The sequence below is a fragment of the Lates calcarifer genome, linkage group LG7_1, assembly GCF_001640805.2.
Source record: "Lates calcarifer isolate ASB-BC8 linkage group LG7_1, TLL_Latcal_v3, whole genome shotgun sequence".
NCBI lineage: Eukaryota > Metazoa > Chordata > Actinopteri > Centropomidae > Lates > Lates calcarifer.
The window spans coordinates 20,664,500-20,683,380 of NC_066839.1; the positions used below are offsets into that span (position 1 = coordinate 20,664,500).

At 42.0% G+C, this 18,881-nt stretch overlaps 1 protein-coding gene across 1 annotated transcript; it reads left to right on the forward strand.

Moving 5' to 3' along the window:
• Positions 1 to 175: 175 nt before the first annotated feature.
• Positions 176 to 18,487, forward strand: LOC108901781 (gamma-aminobutyric acid receptor subunit rho-2-like). The gene is made up of 9 exons (XM_018703412.1): positions 176 to 430; positions 2,335 to 2,441; positions 8,312 to 8,379; positions 10,013 to 10,236; positions 10,391 to 10,473; positions 10,787 to 10,927; positions 13,209 to 13,361; positions 14,207 to 14,415; positions 14,507 to 18,487. Exons 1-9 carry the CDS (start codon positions 312 to 314, stop codon positions 14,819 to 14,821), a joined length of 1,419 nt encoding a protein of 472 aa, XP_018558928.1. The 5' UTR covers positions 176 to 311; the 3' UTR covers positions 14,822 to 18,487.
• Positions 18,488 to 18,881: the final 394 nt, after the last annotated feature.

Consider the following 18,881-nt stretch of genomic DNA (forward strand, 5'->3'; position numbering starts at 1 on the left):
GTTTCCATCGCGCTGTATGTGGTGCTGATGCTGTGCGCTCGTGAGCCAGAAAGAGACCCTCTGGAGTCTGAAAACCAATCAGAGCGCTTCTCACACTTCACCATCCTCGCTCCCTCTCTCTCTCTCTCTCTCTGTCTCTCTCTCTCTCTCTGTCTCTCTCTCTTTTTGCAGAGCACTCGGCTCTCTCCTTCTCCCCCTCAGTCCCTCGCCTCCTCCTGCCTCTGACAGGATGATGGTACGGAGCACAGAGCGTCCTGTACACGGACCACAGTCGTCACCGGTCGGCTCGCTGCGGGAATTTTGAACTCATCATGCAGCGTTACTCCAGGTTCCTCCTCCTGCTCCTGTGTTTGATCCTGATCGGGGAGTGCAGGAAACACAAAAGCAGGAAAAAGCGCTGGTCGTCGGCGGAGACTCACAAGCTGGGCAAGTAAGTGTGGGGGGAGCTTTTTTTTTTTCTATATTTGATTAGAATGAAACAGAGGTGTGAACTCTGACCTCCACGGTCAAATACCCAGCAGCAGCAGCAGCAGCAGGTCAAAGAAAACCACCTGTACCTGAAGAGTATGAGGACAGTTCAGATTCACACACACCCTCAACATCTGCATGCGATCTGCGCGCGACTAAAACCCGTTTCTAATCCAGACTAGAATCTGTGTGAGGCTGTGTTCACACGAACCAAACCGCGCGTTAAAAAAAAGCAGCCAGGACCCTGAACCGGGACCAGGAGCTGCGACCTTTTGCATGTGTTTACAGGAGCAAAGAAAACGCTCCCTCCCTGTTCAGACGCAGGCTGGAGGAAGTTCAGCCTTTTATTTGGCGTCTAACTCTCTCTAGTTGTTTTCAGAGAGCATCAAACCTCCTGTCTGCAGCGCGCTCTCCTGTTCCCACAGACAGTGCATGGATCTCTAACAGTGCTGCTGGAACAACAGGACAGGGATGAGTCCTCTCATTGTTTTCTGCTGAAATCATTTCTCTCAGATGTTCATCACTGATGAACGTTAATTGAATTCAAGTGGTAAACCTCTTCAGTCTTTTCTTTTATTAGATGAAGTTTACCACAGACAGATGACACTTCCCCCTTCCTTCACTCTTCAAGCACAAGTCAGCTGATATCCCATCATTTTCTTCTTGTGAGTCCACAGCCTGGTGGAGCTGATAGATCAGATACATCAATGATCCACGCTGCTGCACAGGTTCCTTCTTTACCATGGAAGCACACTGTAGTTTACTTTGACCCAATCTCAGGTACATGGTCCTGCTGCCGGAAAACAATAACTGCAGCGCTAACTGTGGATTAATCCGCTGTTGAAAATAGTTCCAACTGTTGCAGTAATTCCCCCTGTTTAAGTAACGTTTGCTAAAAACTATACTGACTGGCTTTGGAAATGACTGAGCCTTTTTTAAATGAACATATGTGTCTATGTTTAATTCAACTTTATTAAACACATTCATGAGTCCGCTCCTCATGATTCAGTCTACTGTTTATGTCGAGAGGTGGAGAGAAAAACGCAGCGTATCATCCACGTCATGCAGCGTTTCTTCACCAGACTCTGGAGTGAATGTTAGAGAGTTGCTGCTTTTCTGGAGAGTTGACGTGTGTTAAGGAACCAACAGTGTGTAGGCTGTCACAGAGAATGATGGCTGCAGATAGTTAGATGCTCATCACATAATGCCAGTGTATATTGTCCTAAATAGCACTGAGGTCACAGCAAGTCCTCCAAATGAAACAACAGTGTTGTTTGGCCATTTTATTCAAATCACTGCTGAAAAATAAATCTGTGAAGAACGTGGGAGCGGTGTGGTGAAGGTTGGGTTAGGTTTAGGGAACGATCATGGTGTGGATTAAATATCTTGAGGGTTGAGATAAAGTTACTACATCGTTAAGGCTAACAGACTTTCTCTGTCAGGGTTACAATAATAACTACATAGTTATGGTCAGCTTTACCAAAAAATAAAAAAAAAAACAAAGCCTGACTCACTGGTGGAAAAGGAAAGGACACCTCTGCTGTCCACAGAGGTGGAGATCAGGACAGTACACAGATGCAGCACATCTGACTTTCATGCATGAGACACAATTTGCCACAATCTGTTTTACTCTGAACCATGTGTTTTAGTTGTTTAATCTTAATCAGACTTTATTTGTCATAACCACACATTTTAAAATGTTTGCATTGGATGTAGTCCAGGGTTTCCAACATTCCTCTCTAGTGATGGGGAACAAAACTGACTAACACAGAGTTTGGTCTTTTCATGTAATAAAAATATAGAGTCTTATGCTTTGACACCAAACTCTAATGTCACTTTAAATACGTGTCTCTTTCCTGTTATCAGTCCTCTGTCAAAGAAGATTGTGGATGGAACTAAAACCCGAAAGGTGAAGACCAGCCACCTTCTGCGCATAGACGACCACGACTTCACTATGAGGCCCGCCTTCGCAGGTAAACTCCCAGAGCAGCTTCCACTCAATCATCATGTTGGAAACAATGAGGGAATATTTGTCCACATGTCTTTAAAGAAGTCTGTTTTTCTGAGTGAGATCACACACTGAGTGGATTAGATGTCTCAGCTCAGCACCGACTCTTCCTCTCTGCTGTCATTGTGTCAGGATTCACCCTTTGTTGAACCTGAGTGTGTTAAACCAAGTCTTTGATTGTTCAGAGGAGATGTCCAGCTCAGAGAAACACTCAGCAGGTTGTGTTAGACTGTAAATACAGACTCAGGTCATCCTGCACCACCTTTCATCACCTGTTGTTTTACAGTGACGGCTGTTGATGAGTTTATTTCTCTGCCAGATGTGTCCTCCTGCACTGACGCTGATCAGTTCTGTGTTGGCAGAAGAAAAAGTCAACTTAAGGGCGTTCTGTGTGTCCTGGGATTTTAGGAAGCAGTTTAAAATAAGGAGCTTATTTGTTGAACTAAAGAGTTCCATTCTGTGGTATTTAGTATGAACGGGCCCTGTATATGTAAGGGAGGAGGTGGTGACTAAATGAGACGTCCCACTGTGAATTTCACGCTCCCCTGAGGCTACAGTTGCAGCCACAGATGGGGGTGGAATCCCACTGAGGAGCGCCTTTTGTCTCGCATTTGTCAGTGTTTGTTTTCTGGTGCGAGCAGCTTCTTCAGCAGCAGCAGAAGAAGAAGAAGGTGACGAGGAAGAAGACAGAGAAGAAGAACGCAATCGTCTTATTCAAACATCATCAAAAGCCGACTTGTGTGAGTGTCCCACTGCCGCCTGTGAACCTGCCGCGTGTTCATTTGGCTGAGGAGAAAGTGTGTGTGCAGCAGCTGCCACGGTCCCTCCAGGCTTCAAAAGGAACGATTGCAGTGTTACTAATGAAAGCCTCTTACGCAGCCACTTTCTGTTTGCTGGTGGGACGATATGGAGAGTGATGCTCTTATGTGCTGTCGGTGTGAAGGGATGGAGCAAATTCCCAAGTCACAATCAGACAAATCCCAAGCGTGGAGCATTTTATTGTCCAACTACACACAATAAACTGCTTTGTGCTGAAACCATATCCCAAAGAACAAAGATACTGAATAGAGAAATGTTAATTGTTTGGTTAAGATTCTTTTTCGTCTAAGCTTCAGAGAGCAACAGTGGATGTGGTTTGTATTATCGCTGCTCTGCAGGTGGAGCTGTGAATGTTGATAAGGTTCTGTTATCATAATTAGAGCATCTGCACTGCTCCCATTGGGCGGTCCCTCACTGCAGCCTGACAAATCAAACACATACAGGAAGCTGAAGAGAGCTAAGAAGACACATGTTTGGATGCAATATTTGCCTTCACATCAAGTTCTGATTCCCTGGCTCCATATATTTATGGAGCTCCACCTCCCTGTCTGCCTCAAGTTTAAGAGGCCTTTGATGGGCTGGATAGACCTGCCATACATTAGTCACATCAACATGTTTCCCCTTATCTCACCCTTTTGGATTCTGAAGAAAGCTCCATCAAATGCATCCTGGGATTTTTTCAGCCTTAGCGGCACAGTGTCTAATGGACGAGCCTTGCTGTGTAATCCAGCCAACAGTAGATTTACAGTTGCTAATCCACGAACAGAGGAACAGTCCAGTTTCATGAGGTGGAATGCTCAGTGTGTTTTTCTCCTTCCAGTCTAAACACATCTGTAGAAATGACATGAGAAGCTGAAGCTTGGTCTGGCAACAGCAGCAGGTCATAGTGACTAATGTTGGTTAATGTGAGCAAACTTGAGATAGTAATTGATGTACAACTGACACTACTGATCTATACTTTACTGCTGAGTCTGGCTCTGTTGTGCTGTTGTGCTACTGCTTCACTGTGTGTCAGCATGTCGCAGGTAAACTTGCCTTGGTTTTCTCTCGGTAAATACAGCAGACATCACCAGGAGACATGTCTGTTACTTCTTGTGTGTGGTTCCATTCCACATGTTAGCATTCAGTCTGCTGAAAGCTACTTTCAGACAGCAAGTGGTTCCCACTGCGGCTGCCTCCAGGCAACATCAGTGTTGTGTATTTTGAATATGAAGCAGCAGGCCTCAGCACCACCACCATGACTCCAGGCTACTTCCAGTCCTCCTAACAACCTGTACCATGCACCTCAGGCTGCTATCCACCAACTATAATATCATCATGCAGCTAAATATAGAGGAAATGTTTAGCAGTATGACACGTTTATCCATCCATCCATCCATTTTCTAATCCAGAGTCAGGTTGTGGTGGCAGGGTAAGCAGGGTATTCTGGACATACCTCTCCCCAGTAACACCTCAGGGTCCCCCAGCTCCTCCTGGGGGACCCTGAGGTATTTCCAGGTCAGATGGGATATGTAATCCCTCCAGCGTATCCTGGGTCTACACCGGGGTTTCTTCCCGGTTGGATGTGCCTGTAAAACTTCCAAAGGGAGGTGCCCAGGAGGCATCCGAACCAGATCTACTGGCTCTTAGCAACGGAGCACTCTCCACTCTCCACAGACATTCTCCCACAGGGGTCCACCAAACCCATGTAGACTGATGGTCATGACTCCCCCAGCACTACCCTGCAAGAGTAAAGAGCTGGATAACAAGTCTAGCTAACTATAATGAAAGTTGCTTATTGATCCAGATGATGATAATCAGATCCCTGTAAAATAAACTCCTGGATCCTTTTCCTTGCTGTTGTTGCCGTGGTTATGATAAGCTGCAGTGTGGGGTGGAAAAGGTGAGCTACAATCAAACTGACAAACATCAGCTGTGCACATTGATGAGAGTGGCAGCTGCCTTCTTCAAGTTTACACACAGGCCAACTGCCTCCTGTCTGAAAGCACTTATCAGATGATGCCTTCAAAGCTACAGCCTGAAAGAAAAAATATCTTTATCACAAACACAACACAAACACAGGTAAGTATCAGGATGTGGTTATCCTCAATCAAGACTGGGAAACAGCTAGCTTGCTAAAAAAAAAAAAAAAAAAAAAAAAAAATACACCAGCCAACAGCATTTCTGGCTATGGTGTTTGTCTTTGCACAGATAATGCCAAGCCAGGCTAGCTGTATCCCTCTGCTTCCAGCCTTCATGCTGTGGTTGTCTAAGCCTGTCCTGTACGTAATGCACAGACGTGCGGTTGACATCTATTAAAATACTTTCCTTTTTGCTAGATGTCTTTTGTTAGATTACATCTTAGAAACACAGAACACCATTAGATATAAAGCAGTAAAGGCAGGATGGAGAGCTAACACACCTTGAAAAGAGCCTGTGAAAACCCAGGAAACTGCCTCCACAAGAGAAATATTCAGATAAATTATCCCCCTTTGCCTAATTTTAGGCTTTAGACTTCAATATCCCCGAACATTTGCTGGTACGCATCAAAATAAAAGTCCCTCAACACCTACATCCTTTCTTTTAGATTAATGATCATTGCACAGCCTGCAACTGTAACTTTCTTAATTAGAGATATTATGAATTTTCACCCACAGGGAGAAATGAAAGTCTTATACACAGTGACTCAAATAATTAGCCTGATAAAAAATTCAGTTGCTGGATAAATCCCCACACATATCTAATAAAATGTTTGCTGCACCTTATGAATGCATATGGATTATGTGTTTTTGTTTTCTCTCCTATGCTTTGGCTTTGATAATTCCATTTAAAGTGTAAGATGTGGTATTAAATGAAGCAGTTGAAGCAGTGAAACTGTCAGTATGCCTGTTCTGTAGGCTGCATCAGGCCACAAACACATAAACAGGCTGTCGTGCGTTTTAACTTTGACTTACAGTGTTTGTTCCTCTATGACGTTAGTGCTCAGTATTGTGGTGTTCATGTTTGTGGGACTGTAATGTTAGGGGGAAAACACTGGCTGACACACTCCTCCTTCATGCCCCATTTGAAAACAGCCCCACACAGAAGTGCTTCTGCGGGCTACAAGAGCCAACTGGAATCATGAAGTGGAGCATCGTTATGACGCATTCTTGGGTCTCATCTGATAATCAGCGACGTAGAATAATTCGCTGATGCTCAAAAGCTCAAAATAGCAAAAAGGAAATCTTCTGGCAAAACCACACACAGGACATTTCATCTGTGGTCGACTGTCCCGTATGAACAGCCTCAGTCTATAGCCAACATTTTTGAACACTGAAGCACTGAAAATAGGCTTCCATGCCCTGTAATTTAGGGAACATACACTGCTGTATCCCTCCTCAGTGCAGAGCTGTTCTCTCCCTGCTGTGTCCTTGCACTGCAGTTCACTGCATTCCTGTGACCTGGCTGCAGAGAGAGATGAGGCATTTCCACTCACACAGAAACACCACTGGTCCAGGCTTTTTTTTTTTTTCCTCAGCAGGTGTCTGCTGCATCCACTGCCTCAGTGTCAGCAGCAGATCAGGCTTTACTGAATGTGGCACGTGATGTGTGGCATATGGTGTGAGAAAGAGTAGGGAGGATTCTCTGCTGACAGCTGGGTCTGGGCAGGAGTTAATAACCCCTTTTTCCAGGTAGCAGCTTTGCTGTGCCACTGGTTATGTAAGGCTGGCACCATTCATTACTGCTGCACAGATTAAAAAATACTACAGCAGCCAGTGTGACTTTAATACACAAATGACAGCAGGGTGTGTGAATTTGTTTTGCCATTGATGGTAAGGCTACTAGGATACTCTTCCATATCCCTGTAAATCCCAAGATGGCCTTAAATGTAATCCTCTCAATCAGCTAAACAACACATATCATCAAATATGAAACACTGTGTTCCGTTTAATGCAAGTTATTATACGAGATGATTGGAGTTATTAGTCATGACTTTTTAGGATACATATGTTATTTTAGGAATGTGTGTGAGAAGATAAGCAGATGAATACACATCACGCTGACTGCATCACAGCTGGCTTTATATTTCTGTGCAAATCAAGTCATTATTTATTTATTGACTTTAGAACTATTTATTAAGTGTATGTGCAAAACAATGTGACAATGCACCAGCAAGCTTGTGGCTGTTTGCATCCACTGACTGATTTTGATATGTCTTGTCATCAAGTCAACAAGTCCCTTTACATAAATGACAAAATACTATAAGTTCATTCAAGAGCACCTTCCAGAATTAACAGTAACATTTGGTTGAGTTTAGGCGCCTCTCTTTTCTTAAGGTCAATGTCAAAGTAAGACATCAAACCACCCACCCAGACCTCCCCCCTGTCAGGATTCAGGCCACTATAATGTCACACTACTTCCACCTTTGCTTCTGAAACAGAGGGAGTCATAACTCCTAGGCTTTCATCAAGTCTTTGAATAAGTCATTTTCCTGATGAGGACAGTTTTGCCTGCTGGTGGTGCTGGAGAAAAGGCCAGCAAGCCATAATTAGGACATATCCTCATGGGACAATGATTGATTAACTACCTATGAGACATATATAGTTAGCTGGAGGTCGTCAACCAGTTTATAATTTGTCTGTGATCAGTTCTGCAGTTCATGATTTCAACCCAGTCTCAGTGCTCAGTGCCGCTGCAGTGTGTTCACTTTATGTATCAAAACTGTAATGTGATGAGATGATCAGTGTTGATCAACCTCTCAGTTTGTACTCAGTCACAATCCAGTTAATATTCCTTTTTTTTAAAAAACTTTAAGCCAACCTTTGCCCAACCTTAACTAGTTTATTAGCCATAACCACAATCTTCCCAGAACCGCTTCAGTTTCAGATCTACTTGTTCTTTAAGTCTTGGTTCCAGCTTTGCAGCATGACATAGCCTTAAAACAACCTGTTCACATGCATGCTCACAAACAACACACGCCCGATATTAAAAGAGCGTGTCGGAGAAAGATATGAATACAAACTCTAATCTGTTTCTAAATCTGTTATAAATCTGCAGGTCCTGCTGTCCCTGTTGGAGTGGATGTTCAGGTGGAGAGCTTGGACAGCATATCAGAGGTCGACATGGTAAGTGGTTTGAAAGTCTTTAAGGCCACCAGGTGCACATGGTAAGGTTATGGGAAATAGCAGTAATCTTGGAATCTGCTATAGATACTGAAAATCACAGGAATGAAAACAGGGAATTCCTTGGATATCTAACTTCAAATTCAATCAGGTTTGAAAGGAAACACCAAGACAAACTGAAAATAATGAGATTATGGTAAACACAAAAAATAATGTCATTATTAATGCTCCTATTCCGGTGGAATATGTTACTGGTTGCAGATTTAACCAGTAAATCTGTGATATGTTCAGCATGCAGCAGTGGAAGTTGCTGACTTTAACAAATGACTGTGCCTGAACACATGGAGAAGAAGCTCTAATGAGGCATCGCAGGAACATTCTTTATTAACAGCATGAGAATGGACACATGAGCACCAGCGTGAATAAGGCTGTGCTAACACTTGTCTCCCGAATCCAACTGATTAGACGCACACCAGATTAGAGTCCAAACAAAATACTAAGTAATAATAAACATATATCAGGTCTGTCACTGGCATGTGAGAGATTCTGTACTTTGAAATGACTTTGAATGACAGATATCCTTTTAGTCATTAAGCTGTTTTCAGTTGGATAATCAGAATTAGATTATGAAGGCTCAGTGGAAGGAACTGTTTATTTTGCTCAAAGTCACAGACTAAATGCATGTTGAGTAATGTAATTAAATCAAACCTCTGTTCTGGAACCATAAATTGGATCCAAAACTGTCATCCTGATGTTGTGTAAGCTCCTGTTTGCAAGGACGACCTAGGATTACATTTCATTTTGATCCCAGGGTTGTGTATTTATTTGTTTTGGAACAGGATGAAAAAAAAATGAATGATTCCAGATGACGGCTGCTGGTAATGACATTATGTCATATCACAAAGCCTCAGGTTGCTTACCATTTACACAGCAAAAAAAAAACTGATTTTAAAGGATGTAGATGGTGTTATTTACCAAGCCGAGCAGCAGGAGAGTGTAATTATAATCAATACTTACAATACAGTACTAACAATAAAGCTCTGTCTCAGGCTTGTGTTAAAATAACACTGACCACCGCTAACGTCAGTTAACAGTGAAAATGTAACACAGCCTTTTTTGCTGAGTATTTCAGCTGAAAAAATCTTTTTTCAGAGAAGCAGCTTTCAAAGAAAACAAGTTTTAAGTTTTAATCAGCTAGTAAGCTTGCAGTTAACAGATCTCATCTTATGCAACATCAAAGGTACTTTTATATCAGGTACCAGGAGCACAATGTGTTGCTCCAGCCATTATTCTACAGTGAACTGGTGTTATGTAATGCCACGAGGAGAATGGGATGGAGGATGATGGATCTCCTGTGGCAGGGAGAAGTGCAGACGCAGGACCACTCCGCCCTGCATAGCAACAGAGGACAAGAGTAGTGTAAGACCAATGGAAGCTGTGGACCGTGCTTAGTTAACATATGTTCAGCACGTCTGTTCACCATCAATGTTTAGTCATAAACAATCCATATAATCCAGCCGCACTAATCCCAGAGGAATGAGGAATGTAATAAGTAAGTAGAGTCCTCCTAGAGAGACTTAATCCAGAGAGTGTTTCTGTCACGACCCCCACCCCCACCCCCCTACCCCACCCCCAGGACTTCACCATGACCCTGTATCTGAGGCACTACTGGAAGGATGAGAGGCTGGCCTTCCCCAGCTCCACCAACAAGAGCATGACCTTTGACGGGCGGCTGGTGAAAAAAATCTGGGTACCGGACGTGTTCTTTGTCCACTCAAAGAGGTCCTTCATCCACGACACCACCACTGACAACATCATGCTGCGAGTTTACCCCGACGGTCACGTCCTGTACAGCCTGAGGTGAGGAGACAGGAAATTCCCCCACACACACACACACACACACATATATAACTGTCTTCACAGGGGTTTTCTCACACCAACCAAATGAGACTTGGCAGGCCCTGGTGTGACATGTGTGAGCTGGTGAGATTTACGCTCTGCTTTAATTCCCCAGGGTTACAGTTACTGCTGCGTGCAACATGGATTTCAGTCGTTTCCCTTTGGACTCGCAGACGTGCACACTGGAGCTGGAGAGCTGTAAGTATTCATACGCCTCACACTGCCCTCATTTAGGTGTGCAGACATTTCTCTTTTTTTATAAGAACATTAGGCTTGTCCTTTCTAAACGCCTGCAGGAAGTGCTGAGTTTCACACCATTTGAAATATAAATAGCAAAGGAGTATATTGGTTGGAATTAGTGAATAAAATGTGTATGTGTGTGTTTATCATTATTATTATTATAATTATTATTATCTAATGTCTTTTTTGGTCCTAAGAGAGATCCAGCTACCTTTGCTGACACTGAAATTGCTTCAGCTCCAAACATAAATTCATGCTCTCTGTCCATCAGATGCGTACACAGACGAGGACCTGATGCTGTACTGGAAAAGCGGTGATGAGTCTCTGAGCACTGATGAAAGGATTTCTCTGTCACAGTTCCTCATCCAGAAGTTTCACACTACCTCCAGACTGGCTTTCTACAGCAGCACAGGTAGAGTGGCAAAACAAATGTTGAAAAGTTTTACATATCCAAATATCCAAATATCAAAATACCAAAATACCAAAATATCGTAAGTATGGAACAAGCAAAGACAAATATAACTGCTTGACTGTGGATGGCTATGACTCCTGTTATCATAATGACAACAAGTAGCTGGTGTGAGGGCACAACACAGTACATCTGCAAGGCAAAGAGAAAGATGTAGAACAGGCAACGGGCAATATGACAACACTGCTGTGGTCACAGACAACATGAAATATATGGACATGCTGTGACTGGAGGTGGGCTTGGTCCCCCACAAGAAGTGTTTAGCAACATAAGTAACCGGCAGCTATATTTGAAAGTGGAGTTAGGCTATTTGATTTTTATTTTTTATTTTAGTTACAGATCACATTTCCATCCACCCATTCATTATCTATAGCGCTTATCCATTAAGGGTCATGTTGGGGCTGGAGCCTATCCCAGCTGTCATTGGTTGAGAGGCAGGGTACACCCTGTATGGATCATCAGAACATCACAGGGCCAAAATATAGAGACAGACAACCATTCACACTCTCATTCACACCTACAGGCAATTTAGAGTCAGCAGTTAACCTGCATGTGTTTGGACTGTGGGAGGAAGCTGGAGTACTCAGAGAGAAACCACGCAGGCACAGAGAGAACATGTGAACTCCAGACAGAAAAGCCCCGGGCTACAACCCAGAACATTCTTGCTGTGAGGCGACAGTGCTAACCACTGCACCACCGTGCCACCCCAGATCACATTTCTTTATTGTTAATTGGTTTTAATCGTAAGAAGTTATTTTACTTTAATTATATATTTTTTTTGTATCAGAGCATATTTTTGAAAACGTTGCTGCATATATGGTTGCATTCTTTGTGCATATTAAATCAAACCAAAGTCAGAAAAGGGAAAAAAGAGGAAAGGAAATTATTCTGAAGTATTACACTATTGTCATTAAAATTAATTGTGTTGTGTTTGAGCTGACATGTAGAGGCAGACACTCACATTCACAGCTATGGGCAATTTACACCAATTAACCTAATGCATGTGTTTGGACTGTGGGAGGAAGCCAGAGTACCCAGAGAGAACCCACACAGACAGAGAACATGCAAACATGGCTTCCTGAGTGACAGGCTCATGTTATTGTTAAGGTAGTTGCATTTTTCAAAGTCAGTAAATAGCCTCATTTTTAGATATGATTCTTCCATTTATTATGTCACGACTGTTCAGCAAAGTTTTCTCCATTTTATGTTGGTGAAAACAACCACAACAGGTCTTTGTCATGAAAGATATTTTGGGATGTCACAGTGGGAAAAGCAGGTGTAAAAAAGTAATTAGTGATGGCTGAATTCCATTTAGCTGCTTCAATTTCAGGATCCTGGTATCATGCAGTGGCTTACTGGAACACTTACACAGAACACACCTATTGTTAATTTACCAGCAACACCTGTGCTTTTCATACAATGGCAAGTCAGATGTATCCATATATATGCACCCATGTCCGTCCATCCCATTCTCGTGAACACACTATCTCAGGAGCACCTTGAGAGAATTTCTTCAAATTTGGTTCAAACATTCACTTGGACTCAAAGATGAACTGATTAGAGTTTGTTGGTCAAAGGTCAAAGGTCAAGGTCACAGTGACCTCATGTTCTTGTGAACACAATGCATGTGGAATGCCTAGAGGGAATTTCATTACATCTGCACTGGAACTGTAACATACAATATAGATTACTCAGTGCAATCTGAGTCCTCACTGATAACAGTCATCAAAGACAGAAAATAGTGCTATTAAAGATAGGCAATAGTAAATTGAAATAATTGAAAATTATAATTTAATTGAAATAATAATGAATAAAGTTGTACTGAGAATAAATGAGGTCTTATTCAACCAATGAGATTAACACTGTATAGAGGAAAAATGGTTGAAACTCAGGAACTGGAACACTGCTGTGAAACACACAGCACAGGACTGTTATAATATATTTCATATATTTCCCTCACATTGTTATTCGTCCTTTTGTGCTTTGCAGTCATAGATATTTGTATCCAGTGCAGTGACCTCTTTTTTATCCAGCTGCTGTTTTGTTTGCTTTGTTTGGATTTATATGCCCTCCAGATTTCTATCATCACTGTGCACATTAGTTGTTAATTTCACCTCGGTCTGTGTTTATCATGGCACTTTAACGCATCATTCATCTGCTTTATCACTGACACATAAAACAATTTGCAAACATCTGTTATGTTTTACGTCTTCCTTGTCTCCAGGTTGGTACAACCGTCTGTACATCAACTTCACTCTGCGGCGTCACATCTTCTTTTTCCTGCTGCAGACCTACTTCCCTGCTACTCTGATGGTCATGTTGTCCTGGGTGTCTTTCTGGATTGATCGCAGGGCCGTCCCTGCCAGAGTCTCATTAGGTAAGAGGATATGTAATAATGTGTCCAAAGCACAGTACAGTGACCTCAGAGCGTGACTCAGTTGGTGCAGGAGTACCCCAGAGAGAATCACACTGTTAAAGGATCGTTGCAGTGTTCTTTGTGTCTTTCTGAAGATGAGACGAGAAGATCAATATAATGTCTGCATTAAGTGCAGCGATGGAGTCAGAGCATGGTTAGCCTAGCTTAGCATAAAGACTGGAAGCAGGGGGAAAGAGCTATCTACCAACACCTCTAAAGCCACTAATTAACACTTTAAGTCTAGCTGGTTTTATCACAAACCTCCTCGATTTTAACTGAGGTTGGGGGGGGCTTCAACCAGTTATGTTGAAAGGAGAGACATGGGATAGAGAGGAGAGAGAAGGGGTGAGGGGGAGAAAGAAAAGGTAGGACCTGGCATATAATATATACATGGCATGCAACCTTCTGCTACAGTTTCCAGGTACAGTTCTCCCACAGCATATTTCCTCCAAACAGTGTGAAATGGACTTTTAGGTCCGTGAAAATTATTTTGTTGTATATTTCTCAACCAGCAGTAGTCTGAGCAGACAAGAGCAGCAAAAAGATATGGTGAGTAGCGTAGTGGGCATAGCTCTGACTTTGTTTCAACTGGAACATGATCTTGCTGTTCTACTCTGCTGATTAGAAATGTTCACACATCTTCACCAGAGATGTTGTCCTTCTGGGAAATGTTAGAAATCCCCAGAGCCAGAATAAAATCTTCAGAGTGTCTGAAGGGACTAAATGACATGAATCTCTCTCATATTTCCCCAGAAACCTTTTTGACTGCCATGCTAACATGAGATTGTATTTTCTCTGTGCTTCAGGTATAACCACAGTGCTCACCATGTCCACCATCATCACTGGAGTCAATGCCTCCATGCCCAGGGTCTCCTACATCAAAGCTGTGGACATTTACCTCTGGGTCAGTTTTGTCTTTGTCTTCCTGTCTGTGCTCGAATATGCTGCTGTCAACTACCTGACGACAGTGAGGGATGGTAAAGACCGGAAGCTCAGAGAAAAAGCCAGGGAACAGGTACAGAGACCTTTTCAGAAATAGTATACATTTCCAAATGGTGCTTTTAACATTCTATTCAGTCTTGATTCATCTCCTCTCTTTTGCCCAGTCCCATACCCTCCCCTGCACCTGCGGCATGTCCCATGCTAGGACCATGATGTTGGATGGGACGTACAGTGAGGCAGACACCAACAGTTTGGCAGGTTACACCAGAGCCTCCATGACAGCTGAGGACACGTCAGAAAAACAGGAGCGAATGGTGGTGCATCTCTCCCTGGACAACGAGTCCACAGGGACCAAGAAAAAGGGCATCCGCGGCTTCAGGATTATCCAGAACACCCATGCCATCGACACCTACTCTCGCATGATCTTCCCTGGTGCCTACATCCTGTTTAACCTGATCTACTGGTGTGTGTACTGTTGAGTGTGTGCATTTGAACCTAAACTGTTGCAGAGAAAGAAAAAAACTGTGACATCATTTCATTGACATTGGAGGAGGGATAGCTGTTCCCATGCTGCATGTTCAGGTGCGGCAACTCTGGTTCACATATCAGCACAGGACTGGACCACTTATACAGCTCCTTCTCCTTCACATAACTGTATCATAGTCTAACAACCTAGACGGGCTGGTTACACAGGTTTTTCTCTTATAGTCTAATGCCAGTTGTACAAAATTAAAACCTGACTCATTTTAAGCCTAAAACGTTAGCCACCATTCCCCAAGTCTGTTGTGACAATGCTATCACTGTTGACCCACATTCATTTGGTTTCTGGTAACACATCCTATGGCCGTCTGATTTTTTAATCTTCATTTGTTTTTGTTTTGGTCGCCACCAACAAGATACTTTAGTTGGTTCTTTAGGATGTACAGTGGTTTTATCAGAGGTTTTTGCTGATGAAAACAAACAAACAAGGCTGATGGTTGTTGTTAGAGTGTGCAAAATTAAAACAATGAATTAAAAGAGGCTACAAAGCTCTGTAGTGAAAAAGGAACAACATCTTTTACATTGCACATAGTCATGTGATCCGTGGTTATTATAGAAAATATTGACTGGCAAAGTGTGAACAGTTGAACCTAAGCCATAGTCAAACTGTGTGCAACCAGCCCCAGCCTAGACTTCCCTAAATAATACTGCCTACTCTCAAGCTCTCTCTTTTCATCATCAAGCCGTCAAAATAATAAGAGCATATAATTTGGTTGCTGTTGCCTCTGTAACCTTTGGAACTGACTGAGTCACATAACTGAATGTGTCCAGAGCAGATGGCTAATGAGGCAGTAAGTGAGCTAAATACCAGGCTTTCCTCTTTCTTATCAACTCTCTACTGCAGTTCATGTGTAATACAGGGAAGCACTGCTGCTTCCCTCTATCACACACTGACTACTGTTGACATTCACCAGACTAAAGCAGCCTATTAAAGCCAGGACTTAACAGGATGCTACTGTATACTACTGTATGGGCTTTAAGCCTCATATAAAGTGGGGGAAATAAGTATTCAACCCACCAGCATTTTTCTCATTAAACATATTTCCAATGCAGCTATTCAACTGGAAATTTAGACCAGATATTGGCATTAACTCAATAAGACTAGCCAGGTAAAGAAATCATAACACTCCAATCCATAAAAAAGTTATGTGCAATTAAGTTGAATGACAAAGGAAAAAAGTTTAAAAAGTATGAAAACGCAAGAAAACAGCTGATTCCACTGATTAGTTCTCCTACCTGTGCTGATCAGAATCAGTTAGGTTGGTGCGTGCTGGAAGGTTAGTGCCAGTAGTTTCCAAGCTGTCACGCAAGAAACATCTCATAATGGGTAGAGGCAAAGAGCTTTCCCAAGACCTTCGCAACAAGACTGGTTGGGCAATGGCACTGGTTACAAACAGATTTGTAAACTCCTAAATGTTCCAATAAGCACCATTTGGGCCACTGTCCGCTAGTGGAAGGAACATCACTCCACCATCAACCGACCACATACCACATACGGGCAGTCAGAAATTTAGTCAGAAGAGTACAAGTACAAGTACCACAGGAAAAGAGCTCCAGAAAGACTTGGAAGCAGCAGGTTTAGTTGTCACAATAGGTAATGCACTCCACCACCACGGTCTCAGTGCATGATCACCAGGATTCCAGATTGAAAGAGGAAAAGAAAAGAAAGAGGAATTGGCCAAAATCCTACCTGGACTAGCTGTCTTGAAGCTAACAGTGCAAACAAAAGCTTCTCCACCAAGTATTAAATAATTTTCAGATAGTGTGTTCAATACTATTTTCTTTTATCACTCCACATTATTGCACATAACTTTTTTATAGATTGGAATGTTGCAATTTCTTTAACTGTGTAGTTTTATTGAATTAATACTAAAAGTCTGGTCTAAAGGTCATGTGAATAGCTGCATTGGAAATATATTTAATGAAAAGAATGCTGGTGTGTTGAATACCCCCACTGTATCACTGTTGCTGAGGAAAGTGTTTATGTGTTTTTGGGGGGCTTCTTCATTCACTGAGTTTATGTTATTTAATATTTATTTACTTATTTATTTTTAGTGCAGCAATAGATCCATGTGCCATTATACCTTAAGTTGGCAAAGATGCACGAAACAGGGCTTGTACAAAACTGCTTGATGCATGCTGTGAGACGTGCAATACTGTATCTTTCTAGTTTTATATTTCTTAGACAGGACTTTAAAACATGGGAAGCTTTACCAGTGACGTAACCAACTTGAACCGCCTTAAGTGAACATTTTTTTATACACCAACATAATTTAAAGGCTGTGTTTTTGGTTTGCTTTTTTTGTTTGAGTATGAGTGACTGCATAGTTCTGTTGAGGTTTTCTAAGCAGTGTTCAGCATTTTATTTAATTATGTGGGTAAATAGTAAACCAGAAGCTTTAGGCTAACCACACTGTGATGGGTGTGATTTCACCCATCACAAGTGCTGCAGTTTCATTCCACAATACTGGTTGTGAGTCATAATGAGTCAAAAGCAGATTCGACAAATTATTTGAAAAAGATCCACTTTATAAAGTAATATTTTTACATTTTGAGAAATTTACTTATTCACTTTTTTGCCAAGCATCAAGGCCCATTTATAGCCTACAGCCTACAGGACTAACATCACCACCACCATCACCACCACCACCCCACCCCCACACAAGTCCTTAAAGTAGATTAAGAGAATCCAATCAAAATGTCTCAAAATGAGACTAAAATATTATGCTTGATCATTTATTTATTGAGGAAAATGATCCAATATTACATATCTATCAGTGGCAAAAGTATGTGGACTTCTAGGATTAGCAGATAATTTCGAAGGTGCAAATAGAGCCAGGTGTTTTCCATCAATTTGGTAACAATCAGGTGTGACTGGGTGCCCTCAGGAAAAGAGTTGTTGACACTCATCAGGCTGGAAAAGGTTACAAAACCATCTGTTAAGAGTTTGGACTCCACCAATCCACAGTTCGATTATGTGCAAATGGAGGAAGTTCAAGACCATTGTTAGCCTCCCCAGGAGTGGTTGACCAACAAAGATCATGACAAGGGCAATGTGTTTAATAGTTGATGAGGGTAATTTCTTAGCAGTTACTGGAAACGTTTAGTTGCAGTTATTGCTGCACAAGGGGGTCACACCAGATACTGAAAGCAAAGGTTCACATACTTATGCCACTGACAGATATGTAATATTGGATCATTTTCTTCAAAAAATAAATGATCGCCCTCAAAGAAAAGGTGCATTTCACAAAATGTAAAACTGCTGTTTTAAAACCAAGGTTTCAGCCTGATTCATAATGTATTCAGCAACCACTATTGTGCTTTAGCTTCATGGCAGCAATAAATTGCCAAGACTAAATGTGATTTTTATGTGATTTTTTTTTTTGTTTGTTTTTTGTTTGTTGTTTTTTTTTTAATGGTGCATATCATTTTGGAATAGAACTCTAAACAGTAAGTCAGGTGATCTCTCAGTGCAAAAAAATAAAACAAGAAAGACAAGCAGTCTTGCAGATCTGTCAGCCTCCAAATCAACATCACTTCTACCTTCATCTACAGAAATATTTAGAATGTAACGCTCGCAGAGCAAATTTCATAAATAAAGTCTTTCTTTCACTCATTTAAATGAGTCCTGATTTGAGGATCTGAGCGCCAGTCTACAGAATTTGCTGCCACAAGGTCAGAAATGTTCTGATGGTAGCAATGGCTAAGAAACAACCTTAGTGAAAACAGTCATAACTTCCAAGAAAAAATTATCAGACACAATCTTCCTGTCTGACGCACATCCATCTTTAATCCAGATTTTAGAGAGGACTCTGGCCACATCTAATCCGCAAATAAACAAATCGCATCAGATTTACCTATGCCATCACTACTTAAAAACACAGTGCTCCAGTAATGGAACTGATCCCACACTCTTATCTGTGTTGTTTATTAATGCAGCTGCTGCTTTAAGGTAATACACTGACTCATGCTCTAATATGTCTGGCTATGGTTTATACC

Excerpts from the sequence above, each read along its gene's own strand:
- LOC108901781 (XM_018703412.1), top strand. The coding sequence starts at position 312 with ATGCAGCGTTACTCCAGGTTCCTCCTCCTGCTCCTGTGTTTGATCCTG. Across the intron at positions 10,474-10,786 it reads CACACTGGAGCTGGAGAGCT|ATGCGTACACAGACGAGGAC; the intron begins GTAAGTATTCAT and ends TCTGTCCATCAG. Across the intron at positions 14,416-14,506 it reads GAGAAAAAGCCAGGGAACAG|TCCCATACCCTCCCCTGCAC; the intron begins GTACAGAGACCT and ends TCTTTTGCCCAG.